The sequence below is a fragment of the Mustela erminea genome, chromosome 14 (genome assembly GCF_009829155.1).
Source record: "Mustela erminea isolate mMusErm1 chromosome 14, mMusErm1.Pri, whole genome shotgun sequence".
NCBI classification, from domain to species: Eukaryota; Metazoa; Chordata; class Mammalia; order Carnivora; family Mustelidae; genus Mustela; species Mustela erminea.
Window position 1 is genome coordinate 72,364,455 of NC_045627.1, and position 17,038 is coordinate 72,381,492.

Here is a 17,038-nt window from a genome sequence, read left to right on the forward strand (position 1 = left end):
CCTGAAGAGACACTCATCTCCCCAGCTCTAGCCCAGGACCCTGCCTGTCTCAATCGTCCTAGCACACACAAGAGACTCTTTCAACTTAATAAATATTATCAGAATAAAGAGAGCCATCCAAATCGAAGAGCATCCTCAGGAAGGCCACAAGCAATTCTTTAACAGATAGACAATTTGACAAACCGCAACTGCAGGGGTTTTCCTGTGTCATTTCTGACCTTCCAAATGCCTCAGTTTATTTGAATTGTGGACCCAGAACTGTACAATGGAGCGTAGCCACATCTCCCTTTGCACCGGCAGCTACAAAACTTAGAATCAAATGTGGGGCCTGACCACGACCTTGCAGCAGAAATTTTGTGAACTAACCTTACTATGTTTTGCTTTTTTGTTTTTTGGTTTTTTTTCTCATTATGGCTTTGTTCTGATGTCTCTGCCTACTTATTTTTCTAATCTCCTAGTACTAGAGGTACTTTCTTTTACAGATCTCAAGTCATTTGAGAGATTACGAGAGAGGCAGGATGTAAAAAAATACCTACTGTCTGGGAAGACCAGAAGGGAAAGGAAGAAAGAGGCAGGAAAGGGGAAAACTGGCGCCTCAACAGGATCTCAAGCAGGGACGGGGTTGGCCAGCAAGGCGGACAGAACCTCTGAGGAGCTGCGAGGAAGGAAGGATTTTCCGGTGTGGGGCCAACACTCACATGATCGTCTCCAATCCTATGACTGCATAGGAGAAAAACACCGGATTGTGCTCCACATCTGACCCTCGGAGATTGAACAGCCCTTTAAAAAAAATAAAATAAAAAGACCCTGTCACCTGCCTGACTCGAGATTTGAATGGGTAGATTACAGAGGGAAGCACTTTAGCATGCATGGAAGGCTTCCGTGGAGGAATTCGGTGACATCTCAGAAAAGCAGGAAACCTGACTTCCTGGTTCCACCTCTGGGCTGCAGTTGCTCACGTCCACCGAATGATGGCACCAGAACTGTATCTTACGCTGCCACATCACCGTCCCGGGAACAGAATGGAAGTTAGTCAAAAAACTTGAGGATGACCCTCCAAACAGAGTTGAAATGGTCCGCCTGGTGGTGACCGGCCAGGCCTGGCCTGGCCGCAGGTAAAACCTTTGGCTCTCCCAAGTGAAGGGAAAAGAGCCAAGCACTCTCTCCCTTCCGACGACGAGGGTAGAAAACCGGAGACCCACCCAGGATGAGGGAGCCCAAATAAGGCCCTCTGGCTCGCAGCCACGGAGCCCCAAGGAGGTGGAGCTTCCCAACACAGGAACAAAAGCAGTGAGTCAGCAGGGCTTGGGCCCATGAATGAAACCCAAATCCGAGCCCACCCAAGGGGAGGCTGTGGTGCCAAACCAGGGTGGAGGACCCTCCTACAGCCAGTGTGGAGGGGGTTTGAGGAGGTCGTAGGTTTAAGAGACTACAGAGGCCAGCAGAGAGCATCACTATCTGCGGTCCCTTAGCTTCCAGCTGCCTGATGCTTGCTCTCCTGAAGTATAAAAAAGACCCTGTTGAGAAAAGTGCTGCCTCTATTTTAGAACAATGGTTTCTCACAGTAAAGCAATGAAGCAACATTTTTTACCTAACAGACTAGCACTTTTTAAAAATGACAGTACCTGGGACTGGCGGGGGTGTGGCTAGAAGCCATATTCATGTCCGTGGCAGGTAAAGGTCAAGATGGGTCCAGAGCTCTGCCAGGCACACACCCTCTAACCCGTAATACCGCCCCTAAAAGCCAACCTCAAATAGAAGAAGCTCACCAGAAACCAAGACACAGACTTTGATGCGCTAAGATTCTGATGGCAGCATCATAATAAAGTCATGGAAAAATCAGAAAATAACCCAAAGGTCAACCTTAGCGTAATGGTTAAGTAAATTACGGTATAACCCTATGATTAGGTATTTATTTTTACTGTATTATTATATATGCTTAGAATAAACTGATACATTGGAAGAATCAAGCTATAAAATACATATATGCAGAGAATATTAACAGTGACTATCTCTGGGTAACGAAACTATAGGCGAGTCTTTTTCTGCTTTTTACCTCCTTTTCATTTTCCAGCTTTTCCACAACAGGAATATGTGTTCTTAAAATCAAAGGGAGAAATTAACTTTATGTATGTTATTTTCTCTATTGTCAAGGTTGTTAATTAATTAAGAATATTAATCACTGACACAGGCCTGTCCAGCATCACTGATATTTAATGAAGTTTTGGGGCTGGGGATTGGAAAGATAGGACACTGTGTAGTAGGGTCTCTTTCTCTAGTGAGAAAATAAAATGGTAAGGTACTGCCTCTTCTCAGTTAACCTGGGCCAAATCCAATCAGAAAACAAAGACAGGACAGGAGGGTTCAACCAGATTCCTTGAAGTTCTGAAACAATTACGTAAGGGTTACATAAAGGTTCACAAACTATTACTGTATCAAAAAGGCTGAAGAATTTTCAGTTCCTGAGTTTTCTGAGGTCAAAGTATTTCGATTTGAGAACATTCTCACTGTTAAGAACTTAGGGAACTAGAGGAAAAGTGTAGAGAAAAAAATAATCTCCTAGGATGCCACTTCTGCAGCTAGAGACTCAGGAGTGTTGACAGACACAAAATGTTAAGAAATGTCCTTCCTCAGCAATGTCACAGTCCTGAAGAGACGGGCCAGAGGGGGACATCATCTCTGATTTAACATCAGCCCCTAACTGAAATACTGCTCTGGGCAAAGCCACATTCCTCTCCAAATTCTCTGCAACTTTTTTCCATCCTATTCGGTGTATCAAATACCCATTGGTGACATAGTCTCTTGTTTACTCCCTGGTCACGCAGAAAACGGACTGGCCTGAACAGACAGATTCCCAGAGAAGCAAGGAAGAGACTGGGTAACATGCCCACACAGTCAAGCCAGAGCTCTTACATGCAATCTCATCCAGGGCAGTGACCACAAACCACACGACGTTCCTCTCAGCCATTTTCAGCCGAAGGTCCGCAACCTTGTCCTTCCAGGAGATGCCTGCAAGAAACAGATGTGCTTGGGGCACCTGGGTGGCTCAGTGGGTTAAACCTCTGCCTTCGGCTCAGGTCATGATCTCAGGGTCCTGGGATCAAACCCCACATCAGGCTCTCTGCTCAGCAGGGAGACTGCTTCCTCCTCTCTCTCTGCCTGCCTCTCTGCCTACTTGTGATCTCTGTCTGTCAAATAAATAAATAAAATCTTTAAAAAAAAAAAAACAAAGAAAGAAAGAAAACAGATGTGCTTGTGACTCTGGCTCCAGGGACCCATGGGAGCCAAGTGAAAGAACCCATCCCAAACACTGTTAACCAGCAGCTACATCTTAGAGGGAGCGTGTTACTGGAGCAAACAAGAGTGCTGCATTCAAACCTCTGTCCAACTCTGTCTGACGTTCGAGAGCCCTGACTGCCTCACCCACAAAATTAATACAACTGTCCATCCAACAAATGTGCATGAAAAATCTAGACTTCCCAGGCATAGCTACCTGTCAGGCACTGTGCTGGTCACTGCAGTTCCAGCTCTGAAAGATACCCAGCCCCTGCCCTTGGGGCTTATAATCTAGAAAGGAAGATCGACAATTAATTCAGCTACAGTCACATTTCTCTGTACAGGGAGCTATGAGAACATACTGCCTGGCAGAGAAAACTGAGCGAGTCCTAGAGGCCAGGGGAATATCACCCACCACCTTACGTTCTCGGAGCCCAGAGACTCACGTGTTGGTGCCGAGACCTAGGAACTCCCTGCCATCTGACTCACTGTGACTATTGCTTGCAAATCACACTTGCCCTGTCACAGCCAGGATCTCCCTGTGGCTCTCAGATGAAACTGCAGCCCTAGAGAAGCTCACCCCATCACCACCACAACCACCACCTTCACCCGCCATGACACAGCACTTACAACTCGGGTTACACCCCTGCGGGAACGGGCTAACCATCTGCCATATTCCCCCAGCAGCTGGCACAGTGTCCCGCACGTAGTCGGCACTCACGTTTGCCCAAACAAAAGCGTATCCCCCCCCATCTGCTCTTCCCTCTCCTACAAGTAACAGGTCCGAGCCTCTGATTCCGTTAAAAAAAAAAATTCAAAACATTCTCATGGGAAATGGTTAGCTGACCCTGGGCCGCTCACCGGACCTATCCCCCTCCATCCACGCGACCCTCCGGTGAGGGCGTCGCAGGAAAAGCAAGCTGGGGGCTGCCCCCACCACCAGCACCGCTTTGAAGATCAGCTCGGGAATGCTGTTTAAAACTTGGCAAGAGTCTGGGCTGTAATGCTTTCTTCCCAGGACCCCTCTGGGCAATCTGCCTGCATTCCAGACAGCCCCCATCCACCTCTCCTCTTCTGTGTGCACCGCACGCCTCCCTCCCCGGCAGCCCCACCTCCCCGGCCTCTCTCTGCAGCCCTCGCTGTTCCATAAATCCACACTTTCAGCTCCCACGAATGGTCCGCAGTGCTCGCTCCCCACCAACCACTAACACACAGGCCAAAGAAACCCACCCACGCCCAAAGCCACTAAAGCAGAAGGTTTCTCGATGCGGGGGTGGGGGAGGGGAGCTAGGAAGGTAAACCTACAGATGTGGGCAGAAGAAAGGGAAATGGAACCTAGAACCCACCACCCCCTGCCCTGGCCCGGCTTCCAGTATCAGACATGTCAGAGAGCAGTAAAAAAGCCATCTCAGCAGTGGCCAAAGGTCTGCCCAGAAGAGCGTGGCAAGAATAAATTATGCAAAGTATGTGGCAAGTATGTGGCAAGTAGGTGGCCACTGCGGAAACACAAAAAGCTCCTGCTTCCATCCAATGCCACTGGGCCAGGGTGGGGCAAAACCCTACCACAGGCTCAACTCTGCTGCGATGGGCTGGCATGGGGAACTCTGCTGCGATGGGCTGGCATGGGGAACTCTGCTGCGATGGGCTGGCGTGGGGAGAACCAGGACAGGTGCAGGGAATGGGGAGGACGGCTGCGGGCCCTGTGGGGTGCAGCGGGGGTCTGACCTGTGTAATCCAGGCCCAGTGTGAGGAGGGGCTTGCACGGGCGCTCAGGGCGGTCTGTCCAGATTTTGTCCACCAGGTTCTCCTTGACGGGAATAAGGTGGTGGCCTGCACTTCTCAGAACCTTGGCCATCTTCTTCCAGTAATCTGGGGAGAAATACACATGGCCCAGCCGTGCATGAACCAAATGCCAGTTCAGCATGAACCAAATGCCAGTTCAGCTGAGGGAGGCAACAGTGCCTTCTGAAAGGCGATCCTCCCATGGCCTAGCGCTGGGTCTGCAGGATGGGGAACTGTGGAAAGGTTATCTTCGCCACCCACAGCCTTCCCCTGCCTCTCTGCCAGAACTCTTTACTTCACCTTGACCTTTATCCTGACCTTAAGTTATACTGAGCCCCCGATGATCCAAGTCCCACAAGCAAATAAAGAATACGGAGAACCATCTAGAATCCACTTCCTCGCCCACACTAGAAGGACTCCAGCTCACTCACCTGTAGGAATGATCAGTGGGTCCACACCAACCTTGGATCCTTCAGGAAGTACACTCACCAGCCAGTCTTCCTGAGTTGGTGTGTCCTTCAGACCTAGAGAGGGAAGAAGTAGAAGAAACAATCCCCAATGCACCCAAGCTCGTAGTCCTATCCAGAAGGATGCAATTCACCAACATCATGGTAACAGGATCTTTACGAAGCACCTTCTTTCTATAAGGGGGACGGGCGGCACTTGGAAAATCTGAACGTTCCTCAATCCTGGAAGGCTGCAAGAAGGGTAAGATGGTATATTTAAAAGCCTATGATGGAGCACCTGGGGTGGATCAGATGGTTAAGCGTCTGACTCTGACTCTTGGTTTCAGCTCAGGTCATGATCTCAGGTGTGTGGGATTGAGCCTCACATCGGGCCCAACACTCAGCACAGAGTCTACTTGAGATTCTCTCTCGTTCCCTCTGCCCCTCCTGTTCGTGCTCTCCCTCTCTTTCTAAAATAAATAAATCTTTAAAACAAAAAACAAAAACATAGGGGTAAGAAGGCAAAAAGAAAGAAGAAAGAAAGAAAGAGAGAGAGACAGAAAGAAAAGGCAGACTTTCATCTGACTCCTGATAAAAATGGCATCCTGGTGGGACGCCTGGGTGGCTCAGTTGGTTAGGCAGCTGCCTTCGGCTCGGGTCATGATCCCAGCGTCCTGGGATCGAGTCCCACATCGGGCTCCTTGCTCGGAGGGGAGCCTGCTTCTCCCTCTGCCTCTGCCTGCCATTCTGTCTGCCTGTGCTCGCTCTCTCTCTCTCTCATAAATAAATAAAATCTTTAAAAAAAAAAAAAAATGGCATCCTGGGAACCACTGCAACAAAGGTGCAAGTGTCATTGCAAAGGACATCCTCTCAGCCGTTGGTCACTTTGCCACTCCTGGGCACTTGATGAGCACCTGGGTGGCAAATGGCGAAGGCGAGGAGCCGGGGACTTTCCTCACATCTCACACCAGGTAAGGGAAACACGTGCCACAGTGCTCTCCCCTCACTGGAAGGCAGGATGGTAGACAGGAGGCTCCCAGCCCTGAACCAGGCCTAACTGGACGGTTGACACAAGTCTCAGCAGCAAAGAAATCTTTCCAAAGATTACAAGAGGGCCACACAGATCCAGTCACCATCATCTTTATGATGGCTCCCTGGCTTCCCAACGCCCAAGAGCCAACAGCCCTTCCCGTTTCCAAGAGACTAGTCACAGGACACCAAATAAGCTTCAAGAAAGGAACTGAAGTTATTTTTGATATTCCAGTTTTTCTTTAATCTGAGCCAATACCTTCTATGTTTGGATGTATGCTTCTTAACTGATCAAATTTTTACTAACAAGTTAATAACTTCTTTGGTGAAATGGATCTATATTTAGAGAGAAAGTTCGTATGTTCTAAAACAGAACTTATCATACTGTTTTCCTCCTGACTGCTGATAACCACATAACCACAGAGGGGAAGTTCAAAGGTTTATAAAGAAGTGAGCTCATGAATCTCAATTCCAAAAAACTGCCTAAAAGCTGGCACGGAGTTGTTATTTTGCTATTTGATTCTTGGCTATTTCTTTCCAAACCGCTAGAAAGCCACTTACTAACGAAGTTTCTTTTAATGCCCCTAGTATGACTTTTATAGGATGAAGTCATGCTATTTCCTAGCAGACAGATAGCTGGCAAAATCCCAGGGATGATTCACTCCCCAACCAAACCCACCAGAATTTCCCTACACAGGAGAGATGCCTGAGGAAAGGGGGGCCGAGGACAGACATGGCGAAGCAGAGAGGGCCTGGGAAGGAAGGAGGACTCCTCCCCAGGGCCGCCACATACCTACATGAAGAACAGGCAGATGGAATTCGCCCCTCTGACACGCTGACCCCTAGTGTGCTGACAGCTGGAGAAGTGGGCCCCAAAGATACCCATACCCCAGGGGTACACTGAATGATCCACTGGGGTGAAGCAGGAAGTATTAAGATGTCTATTTTTTCTTTTTTTTTAAGATTTTATTTATTTATTTGACAGAGAGAGATCACAAGTAGGCAGAGAGGCAGGCAGAGAGAGAGGAGGAAGCAGGCTCCCTGCTGAGCAGAGAGCCCGATGCGGGGCTCAATCCCAGGACCCTGAGATCACGACCTGAGCCGAAGGCAGCGGCCCAACCCACTGAGCCACCCAGGCGCCCCACATGTCTATTTTTTCTAAACAATAAAGAAATTTACCTGTGCTCACATCTGAAATGCAGATGGACACCAGTACGTATGTACACACACAGACGAGTAGACACGTATGTGCAGGGTGCACACACCGTAACAGAGGCATGCGGTCAAAAAGTCTAAAGGCTGCCACCTGTCCATTTGTAACAAATGTCTGCCTCTGGGTGTGTGTGTGCATGTGAGAGAAAGAAGGCTTTCCTGCGCCATGAACTGGGTTGCATCCCTCAAAACTCGTATGTTTAAGTCATAAGGGTGGCGCTCTCATCTGATACGATCAGCGGCCCTTTCAGAAGAGAGATCTCTCTCTCTGCCCAATAACGACACAGTGAGAAGGCGGCCGTCTGTCAATCAGGAGGAGGGCTGTCCCCAGAACCTGACCAGGCTGGCACCCTGAACTTAGACTTCCAGCCTTCAGAGCTGAGAAAACAGATTTCTGTTGTTTAAGGGACCTAGTCTATGGGATTTTGTTATGGCAGCCCAAGAGGACTAACACACCCTGAATTCTCGAAAGGGTCCTTGACCTCATCAAAGGGTTAAGATCCAGACACCCTGAGGAACGCTCAGGTCCCTTCCCAGAGCTGGCCAGCTGAAGTCAGTCTGGCCGAGCCTCTACACACCCATCTTCATGAGCGTCCAGTTGCTGTCCATCTGCTTGGCCGCCTGGAGAAAGTAGCGTCCGTCAGTCCACATGGCCGCGTGCTCTTCCGTGACAATGGCCGTGCCTGGAGCAGGGGAGCAAAAAAAAAAAGAAAGGCTTCTGACAACCACATAGACAACCGCACATGGCGGCAGCAGGCCAACAAGCCCAGTGAGAAGCACCGGCTCTGTGCAGACGGCCTCACACCACCACTCACTCTAGGGGACAGGTGGGCCTCTGAAAAGCTCTAGGCTAGAGAAGTCGATGCCCCTGAGAACCAACTGCAGGTCACGCTCTGAAGGAAGCAGTCCTTGGGCAGCCCCGGCTGACCGGTCCCAGCACAGAACCCCACTTGCAAGACTGGCAGAACAGGGGGCTAAGCACCTGCAGTCAAAACGGTCTCGTATTCAACAAGACAGACGTGGAAATGATTCCAGCACAGTGATCACAGCAGTCTCCAACAAATGCCCCGAGGGAACTGCTGCACCTTTCCCGAGAGAAACAAAGTGGAGTCTCAGTACTCACAGTGACTCACTGGTCACCAGCAGGGAGCTCACGCCTCCTTCCCCTACCTGCCCTCAGTCCCCGCAGGCCCCACAGAACCTGGGGCTTTTGGCAGAGCGGCCAACCAACACGAGCACGTCTACGAAAGGAAGCAGTTCTTCCCGAGCCTAGGAGCCTAGCTAGCTTAATAGAAGGGAATCTGAGGCGGGGGGAAATCACCCGAAAATTCAGGAGCACAGTTTTGGAAAAGTTAGGGCAGGACAGCATTGCAGCTCAACATGAACCTCTATTATTTAAAGTGAAAGTGAAATTATTGAACCCCAAAGCCTAGCACTTAAAGAATTACAGAGGACCAGCAAGCTGAGGCAGGGGTTCTGGGGTGCGGTGAGTGTCCCATTTCTTATGTACAGTACTAGTCAAACAGGTATTTTCAGTTTAATTGATGTAATTTTCCGTATGTATGCTATAATCAATAAAAAATTTAAAGAAAAATGTTTTAAAACTTTAAGAGCAAAAAAATAAATAAATAAATAAGAAAAATAAATAAAACTTTAATAGCAGAAGCATCAAGAAAAGGGCCACTGAAAGGTGAACTTTGAGAGCTGGGGGATGCCGGGAGTTCACACCTCTCTGCAGAGGCTCACGGAGGGGAGTGTCTGGTTTACATTTTCTTTCTGGTTCTGTCACAGGCTGAAACTTGGCCCAGTTATTTTTGGGAAGCAAACGAAAGTACAGAAAGAACCAAGAGAGAATTTAGCAACTCACCCGCAGAGCCGTCAAATCCAGAGACGAAGGCCCGCCGACAGTCACACGGAGCAATGTACTCGCTCTGGAAAACAAAAAGGAGGGAGAAGTCAACCTCGACCGGTCACGGGCGACTGCTCTCCACGTGCTCAGCTGTGTGCGAGGCCCAGCAGGGACACAGAGGCTGGCGAAGCCTGGGCACTGTCAAGGAACAGAGAGCCTAGCAGAAAAATCAAGCTGAACATGAAAAATGCACGGCGCACACTGCTGAAGACCCTCATTAGTGAAGGGCTAAGAGGGCTATTCCCACCAGCCTCTATTTCTTCTTCTGGAGAACAAAAGAAAATCAAGACAAAACATAATCAACTGCGATCTCCTCACTGACATCTTACTCAAAAAACAAACCAACAGCCTTCTCCCTTCCTTACCACTGACATTTAGGCATCTGTTATTTTTCTGAAGGGAAGGGCTGAATTTCTGTTTTAGGTGCCAATAATTCTCTGAGATCTCTTTAGGCATGAGCTTGTTTCTGAACTTCCTGTGTGTGTTCCCCTCCAAGGCAGCGTCACCAATAGCTCCTGTGCAGATCCTGTCCCTTCCTATTAGGAAATACATGGAAACGCTCCCTCCAATCCAGGAGGCTTCAGCAGAAGAAAATGTCATAACCCAAACCAGGTCTCTGCCATTCCCTCGCCTCTAAATGCAAGGGGTGGGAGACTAGAGAACACAGTAGGTTCTCATTCCTGTGCAGAGGGTACATGGCCACGGGGTGCCTTCCGCCAACAGCCCGTGAAGCACAGAGAGTTAAGTAACTTCCCCCAAAGTCCCACGAACAGCAGAGGTAGGCCTTGAACTTGGGCTCTGAAGCACTCGGCCGTGCAGCTGCCATATGACCCGTCATCTCCCATCCTCATAACAACTCTCCAGGACAAGACTACTGGCAAAAGAGAAACCTGAAGGGTGAAGACAGAAACTTTAATCAACCTGCCCACCTCCAGGTCAGCAGCAGGGCCAGGATGTGCTGCGCCGGAAACCAGAACTGCAACTCCTTCTGTTGGCAGCTTTCTCTGGAGCTAAAGGAGCTGGCGGGGTTAAGAATGCTGAGGACGGAGCACAGGGCTGCCGGACCAAGGCCTTTTTAGATCAACACAGAGTAGGGATGAGAAGGCATCCACATCTCACTCCTGCCCCTTTTATCGAGGCAGCTGCAGCCACAGCCCCAAAGAGGCCACAGGACCGCTAGCCACGGGGATGTCAGAGCAGCCAGAGGAGGGAACCACAACAGGGCTCGAGGTGACACCTGCCACCAGCAGGCCCCGCGATGTGGTCCGCAGCAAGGCTCACGGCATCTCTCAAGCTCAGTTCCTCATTTCTAAAACAGCTCTCTTCAGACTGCAGCAAGCGACAGCAGGCACATGTTTTATTCCCAAAACAGAGAACACTTGATCTTAGCACTAAGAACAAGAAGAAATGGCCCCCAGTAGCATGTATGAACTGCAGAATTCTCATTTGATTATAACCCAGTAATCACTGGGTGCAAGTGAAAAATGGAAGGCAGAGGAGTCCCCCCCGCCCCACCGCTTCTCCTAGGGTTGCTGTGAGGAAGAGTAAGTTAATGTTTAAAACAACTCACCAGAAAGCTGAGAGGGCTGCATATATGCAATGGAACAGAGAGTATTAGTTTCTTCCTGAACGATGAGAAAGCAGCCAAGAGGCTGGGCAAACTAAGTCAACAAAAGTTAAGTCTGGTGCTCTAACTCACAGTACACAATGGGGAAGACCCAGCAGACACTTCTGCTGGACAAGGAGGTTCCCCTGCTTGGGGCTCACCCACCTGTGACACACAGTGAGGATGCCAGCAAAGGGCAGGCAGACAAGTACTGCTCACCTTGGCACAGCCAGACTCTTCCAGGCAGGGACGCACCTCTCCAGGAATGCCCCACCCGGACCCAGGCAAGAGGGAGGGAGGGACAGGGCCTCTCAGAGGAGTTGCCTATCCACAAAGGAAGGAGGCAGGTTTCTCCAAAGGGAGGTGGAATTAACAGCAGGTGAACGTGTTTGGTTTGGGATCAAGACAAGGTCTGGGCAAGAATGTCTAGACATGACCTAAGTAGTCAACGTGCCAGGAAGCCGTCACTGACCGAAGCTGTCACCTCCACACCAACAGGCTAGGCAGGGTCCAGACAAGCACTGGGCCTGGGCCTCCCACTCTTCCCCCAGCAGTGGAGCTGGCAAAACCCAAGAACATTCTCCCCAGAGAATAGAAAAAGGTCTAAAATAAGCCAAAGCCTTAGCATGCTGGGAAAAAGAAACAAGGAAGCAGAGCTATTGGCTTTTTCTCCAAAACCACCATTTCTCTCCATCTCTAAGACCAGCCCTCAGTCCAGGCCTCCAACATCTCCACCTTGACCAAGGACCCAAAAACCCATTCTTCACACACACTCAGAGTGAGCTTTCCCAAATGTCTCTGTAGGCCCTGTTAGCATCCTGTTCAAAAACCTGCCAAAATCTCCCCATCATACTTAGGATAAAACCCAAACCCAGCCCAGTGTCCAATGCACCGCCTGACTGGGCCCAGCCCTCCTCACAGAGCTCTCCTCCACTCTCCCAGCCATGCGAGACATTCAAGCCACACTGCCTGCTTTCTGTTCTCTGTACTTCCCAAGCTCATTCCTGCTTCAGGGCCTTTGCACAGGCTCTTTCTTGTGCTTACCAAAGGCTCTCCTTGATGGTGGCACGGCAAGCTCCTTCTCATCACTACATTTCAGGTCAGATGTCACCCCTGCAGAGGGGCTTGCCTGCACCACCCAGAGTGGCCACTTGGCCTTTACCTCTGAGTACAGCACATTTTTCTAGATGCTCTCTTCTTTCTTACATTATTATTATAATAACCTGCCCCAAAATAGAAGCTCCATGAGTCCGGGGTATTTGTCTTTTTTTGTCCCCGTCGCTAACCCTATCACAGCATAGGTAACTCGTACTGGTCTGGCTCTTAACCAGTATTTGCTGAATAAATGAACAGCAGAAGGAAAAATGAACCTATTTCCTCTACCTAGTTAAAACCTTAGCCATCTCTGAAAGTGAAGGAAGGGCTACATCCCAAGGAATGTAGGTGGCCTCTAGAAACGGGAAAAGGCAAGGAGAAAAACGCTCCTGCGTTTTTTCTGGAACCTCGAGAAAAAAATGCAGCAGTAGACCCACTGTAGACTCCAGAACTATAAGATAATAGGTTTCTGTCATTGTAAGCCACTAAGTCTGTGGTCATTTGTTACAGCAGCAGTACGAAAATAACACATTATTCAGACCGGCAGGGATTCTAACTGTGGGTTCAAACTTCAATGTCTTGGGGTACGGGCAAGTAAAGTAAGTAAAACAGATAAGGAAGTAACTTCCAGAGAGCAGCTCTTCTCAGCTCTGAGTCTGCCACGCTAGAATGCAGGCCACATGTTCCCACCCTGCAGTATTTCAGAAGCTAAGTATGTGTTCATGAGAGATCACTTAACTTTTAAGGGTTGGCACTGAATTCAAACAACGTAAATAATACACAGCCAAATAAAGCACATCTATAAATAAGGAAAAAAAAAAAAAAAAAGCTTTAGCTACCTCTCAAAACCCAGCTCAAACATGTTCTCTTCCCCAAAGCTTTCTGACCCACTCCAAACTCAGAGAATGGCCATGTGTTGTTTTTCAGGATCATGCACACTGGCATTTATCCATGCCCTGCCTTGGGTGATGATAACACCCCCCCCCCACTGTTGCCAACAACTATATTCCCATCTAGGACTTCATTTCCCAGGTCCCCATGCAGCTCGATGGAGTCACATGGCTAGTTCCTACCAATGGAATGTGGGGCCAAGGTGATGTCTGGGTCAAGACAGTTAAAAAGCAGTGTGGCCTCTCCATGCTCCTCCCCCTTCCACCAGCTGGAATAATGGCATCAGAGGATGGAAAGAGCCTGGATCTCCGAATCACTCTCTTCCTAGTAGAAGAAAGTCACACACCAACCAAGAACACCCACTCCAGACCACTACGTAAACAAGAGACAAGTACCAGGCCACTGAAACCGTAAGATGTGGGACCACTGCTAGCGATACTCTAATTAATACAGTGGATAAAATCACTCTGTGATAAAAATCACTACTCCACCCTAGAAGAGAGTCTGTTTAAGAAATACAAAACAGGAAGCCAACTCCAGGAAGAATGGGAGTAGGACAGAGGTTAGGAAAATCTGATTCAAGTCTTCCAGAAGGAGGAACCATAAAAATAGCCAAAAATTCAAGTTGGCAGAATCACCTCTGACAGAACATGACCCTTTGACTACACTATGCCCAGGAGCAGAATATGAAGCCTTAAGGTTGGGGAGGATAAAGACTCTGGATTTCCAAGCAGTGCTGGCACAGCTCTGGCCCTAACCAAGGATTCTCCGGGTCTGGAGCCAGTGGCACCGCCGAATCTCAAATGTTTGGCTTAGATGGGACATGAAAGCAATGAGATTCCCAGAAAGAATGGACAATTCCTCATTGTGAAAGTCCCCCTGGGCCCAAACTCATGATTACCACAACTCTTGTTCCGGGTTTACAAAGAATGAACCCTCAGAGTTGCAGAAGACAGCAAGAAGCAGACTCCTGGTGTGCCCAGTCTTCGCGTAATTATGCATTTGGGGTGCCTTTTCTCTCTAGCACGGAACAGTGTGTGGGTGTGTGTATTTGTGTTTCGGAGAGCACACAAAGGACAGAATTCAAGATTCCCCTTCACTCTCCAGCACCCTCCCTTCCCCACCCGTAGGAGAAATTCCATCAACCCTCAATCTAGCCTAAAATGAAACAATCAGGAACAAGAGCCACAGAGAACAGCAGCCTCTCTATTACGGGAAAGGTTGCTGTGGCAGGTCACACACAAAGCCAACCCTTGCTCCTTGTCCTCACAGTCCCGGCAGGGCCCCAGAGTCCCAAGGAGCCGTCACCCCAACTATGCCCCACCTCGCCAAAGGTACTGAAACAAGCAGCTCAGGACTTCTCATTTGTTTCTCTGGATGCCCCCACAAATCCTCCCAGATTCCAACCTTCCCAAGCCCCTCTGCCATCTACCTATAAGGTCCACACTCAATCTGTGTTCTACTGCTTCTCCTCCAAATCCTTCCCCTCTTCTCTGCTCCTAAAGCCAGCACCAAGTCCAAGCCCTCCGGACCCTGACTCCGGGATCCCACAATGGTTTCCCAATGGCTTCTCGGCTCCCAGTATGTCCCTTCTCCAATCCACACTCAACACTGCACCTTTGATTAATTGTGTCACCCTCTTGTTCCAAAGCCCTCAGTGGCTCCCTAGTATCTGATAAAAACCTAAATCCCTGACTCACAGATTCCTCATCCAGGGAGAAGCCATCCAATTGTAAAATTCTGGGCTCATGGGGCGCCTGGGTGGCTCAGTGGGTTAAAGCCTCTGCCTTTGGCTCAGGTCATGATCTCAGGGTCATGGGATTGAGCCCCGCATCGGGTTCTCTGCTCATTAGGGAGCCTGCTTCCTCCTCTCTCTCTCTCTGCCTGCCTCTCTACCTACTTGTGATCTCTGTCAAATAAATAAATAAAATCTTTAAAAAAAAAAAATTCTGGGATCATTAGCAGGGGATGAAGAGCTATGGAGAACCTGGAACGTCACCTATGGTTTGGCCAGTCTCACTGCCATTCCCCAGTTTAACAAGGAACTGCTTTGGGCATATTAGGCCCAAATCAGGGTATCAGATTAGAAACAACTTTATAGGGCACCTGGGTGGCTCATTCGGTTGGATGTCTGCCTTCGGCTCAGGTCACGATCCTGAGGACCCGGGGTTGAGCCCCGTGTCAGGCTCCCCACGCAGCAGGAGGCCTGCTTCTCCCTCTCCCACTCCCCCTGCTTATGTTCCCTCTCTCGCTGTGTCTCTCTCTGCCAAATAAGTAAATAAAATCTTTTTTAAAAAATGTTTTTTAAATAAAAAAATTTTTAAAAGAAACAAGTTTATAATAACAAGAAAAAAAAATGGCTCAAGACCACCACCCAGAATGAAGAATATCGAAATAAACCTGGCTTATCTTGGCTACAAGGACATCCCCTACTAGTACACATATACACTGTACCCTAACTCCAGGAATAAAAATACAAACTGAAATCCCAACCACCCTTAACCAGAAAACTTTCAACTTTTAATTCAAGTAACATTCACGGTCCAGACTTTCCTCCACCAAGGCCTCCCCTAGAGGTGAAGGCTCATGAATGAATCAGAATTGTAAGGAGTCTTCCGCCGGGACGCTACAACAGGCTGTGCGACCCTCTCAGAGGGGACACCCGATTTCAGACAACAGTGTGCTAGGGGACTGTGAGGGCGAATTTTCTGTGTCACCCTGGGGGTTAAGGCATCCCCAGAGAGCTAGCTGGGAAAACACTATTGAGGTGGTTTCTGGAAGAGACAGCATCTGAAGACTTTCCTACCTATGTGCTCAGCATCCAATCCGCTGAAGGTATGGAGGAAAGTGGAATTTGCTCTCTCATTAGAGCTGAGACAACCATCTTCTCCTGACCTCAGAGATCACCGTTCCTTGTTCTCAGGCCCTTAACTCAGACAGGGACACACACCATCGGTGTTGTCTGCAAGATGGAGAACTAGGAGCCCTCGTGGTAGAGTTCGAGTTCCAGTTCAAATTCAAAGTGAACCAGGGAAGCCTCATGTGGGAGCCTATCCCTCAGGATTAGTCTCTCTGTACGTATACATCTCTATATATCCTATTGGTTCTGTCCCTCTGGAGAACCCACACTGAGACAGTGACTCACTAAAGACCCCACACCAACTGCCACATAATGTGCTCCCACCACAGGAACCATCATCCTGCTCGAAACTGAGATAAAATGGTTGCAATCCCATCAGTCCGGGGCAACTGCCTGACGCTGGAAAGGCAGAAACTGGAAAACATCACAAGTCCAAAGGCTAAAGCCTGTCACTGACAGGAGACAGGGGGGAAAAAAGGATTTCTTCAGGGACAAGGCTAGAGTCTGCCCTTCCTAAATGCTGGGGTGCCTGTCACCTAGTCTTCTACCATGACTCAGGCCCAGACTGTGTTGACCAACCTACTTATTCACCTAGTCCTCAGCCAAGATGAAACTTGGGTTCCCGTGAAGGTGGTGAGTCTTGTTCGTCTGTCCTAGAGAACAGCGGTGAAAAGAAGAATCGTTACCAACACCCACCCTACAGTGCACCCACCTCCCCCCCCTCCCCACTGCCTACTCAATCCGACAGTAATGTACCCCACCACCATGGCTTCTTCACATGCCACCAGCCCCCTTCTCCCGCCGGATCTGCTACTTCTCCTATACTCACAACTCGTACTTTCTCACCTCCTCCTTTGCCCACTTTTACATGCAGAACCCCAGTCTTCGGTGGCTTCTCCTCCCCACACAAGGATCTCCCTTTCCTCTCACCT

At 49.2% G+C, this 17,038-nt stretch overlaps 1 protein-coding gene across 6 annotated transcripts in view; it reads right to left on the minus strand.

Moving 5' to 3' along the window:
- The window catches only part of XPNPEP1 (X-prolyl aminopeptidase 1), a 111,827-nt gene that overhangs the window by 74,841 nt on the left and 19,948 nt on the right, over positions 1–17,038 (minus strand). For 5 of the 6 annotated variants that reach the window (XM_032312462.1, XM_032312463.1, XM_032312464.1 and 2 more), the window contains 6 exons: positions 9,613–9,676; positions 8,324–8,428; positions 5,490–5,582; positions 5,002–5,145; positions 2,914–3,009; positions 699–780 (listed from right to left, as the gene is read on the minus strand). In XM_032312462.1, the coding sequence (XP_032168353.1) occupies positions 699–780; positions 2,914–3,009; positions 5,002–5,145; positions 5,490–5,582; positions 8,324–8,428; positions 9,613–9,676 (584 nt within the window). The other variant, XM_032312466.1, reaches the window with a different exon arrangement.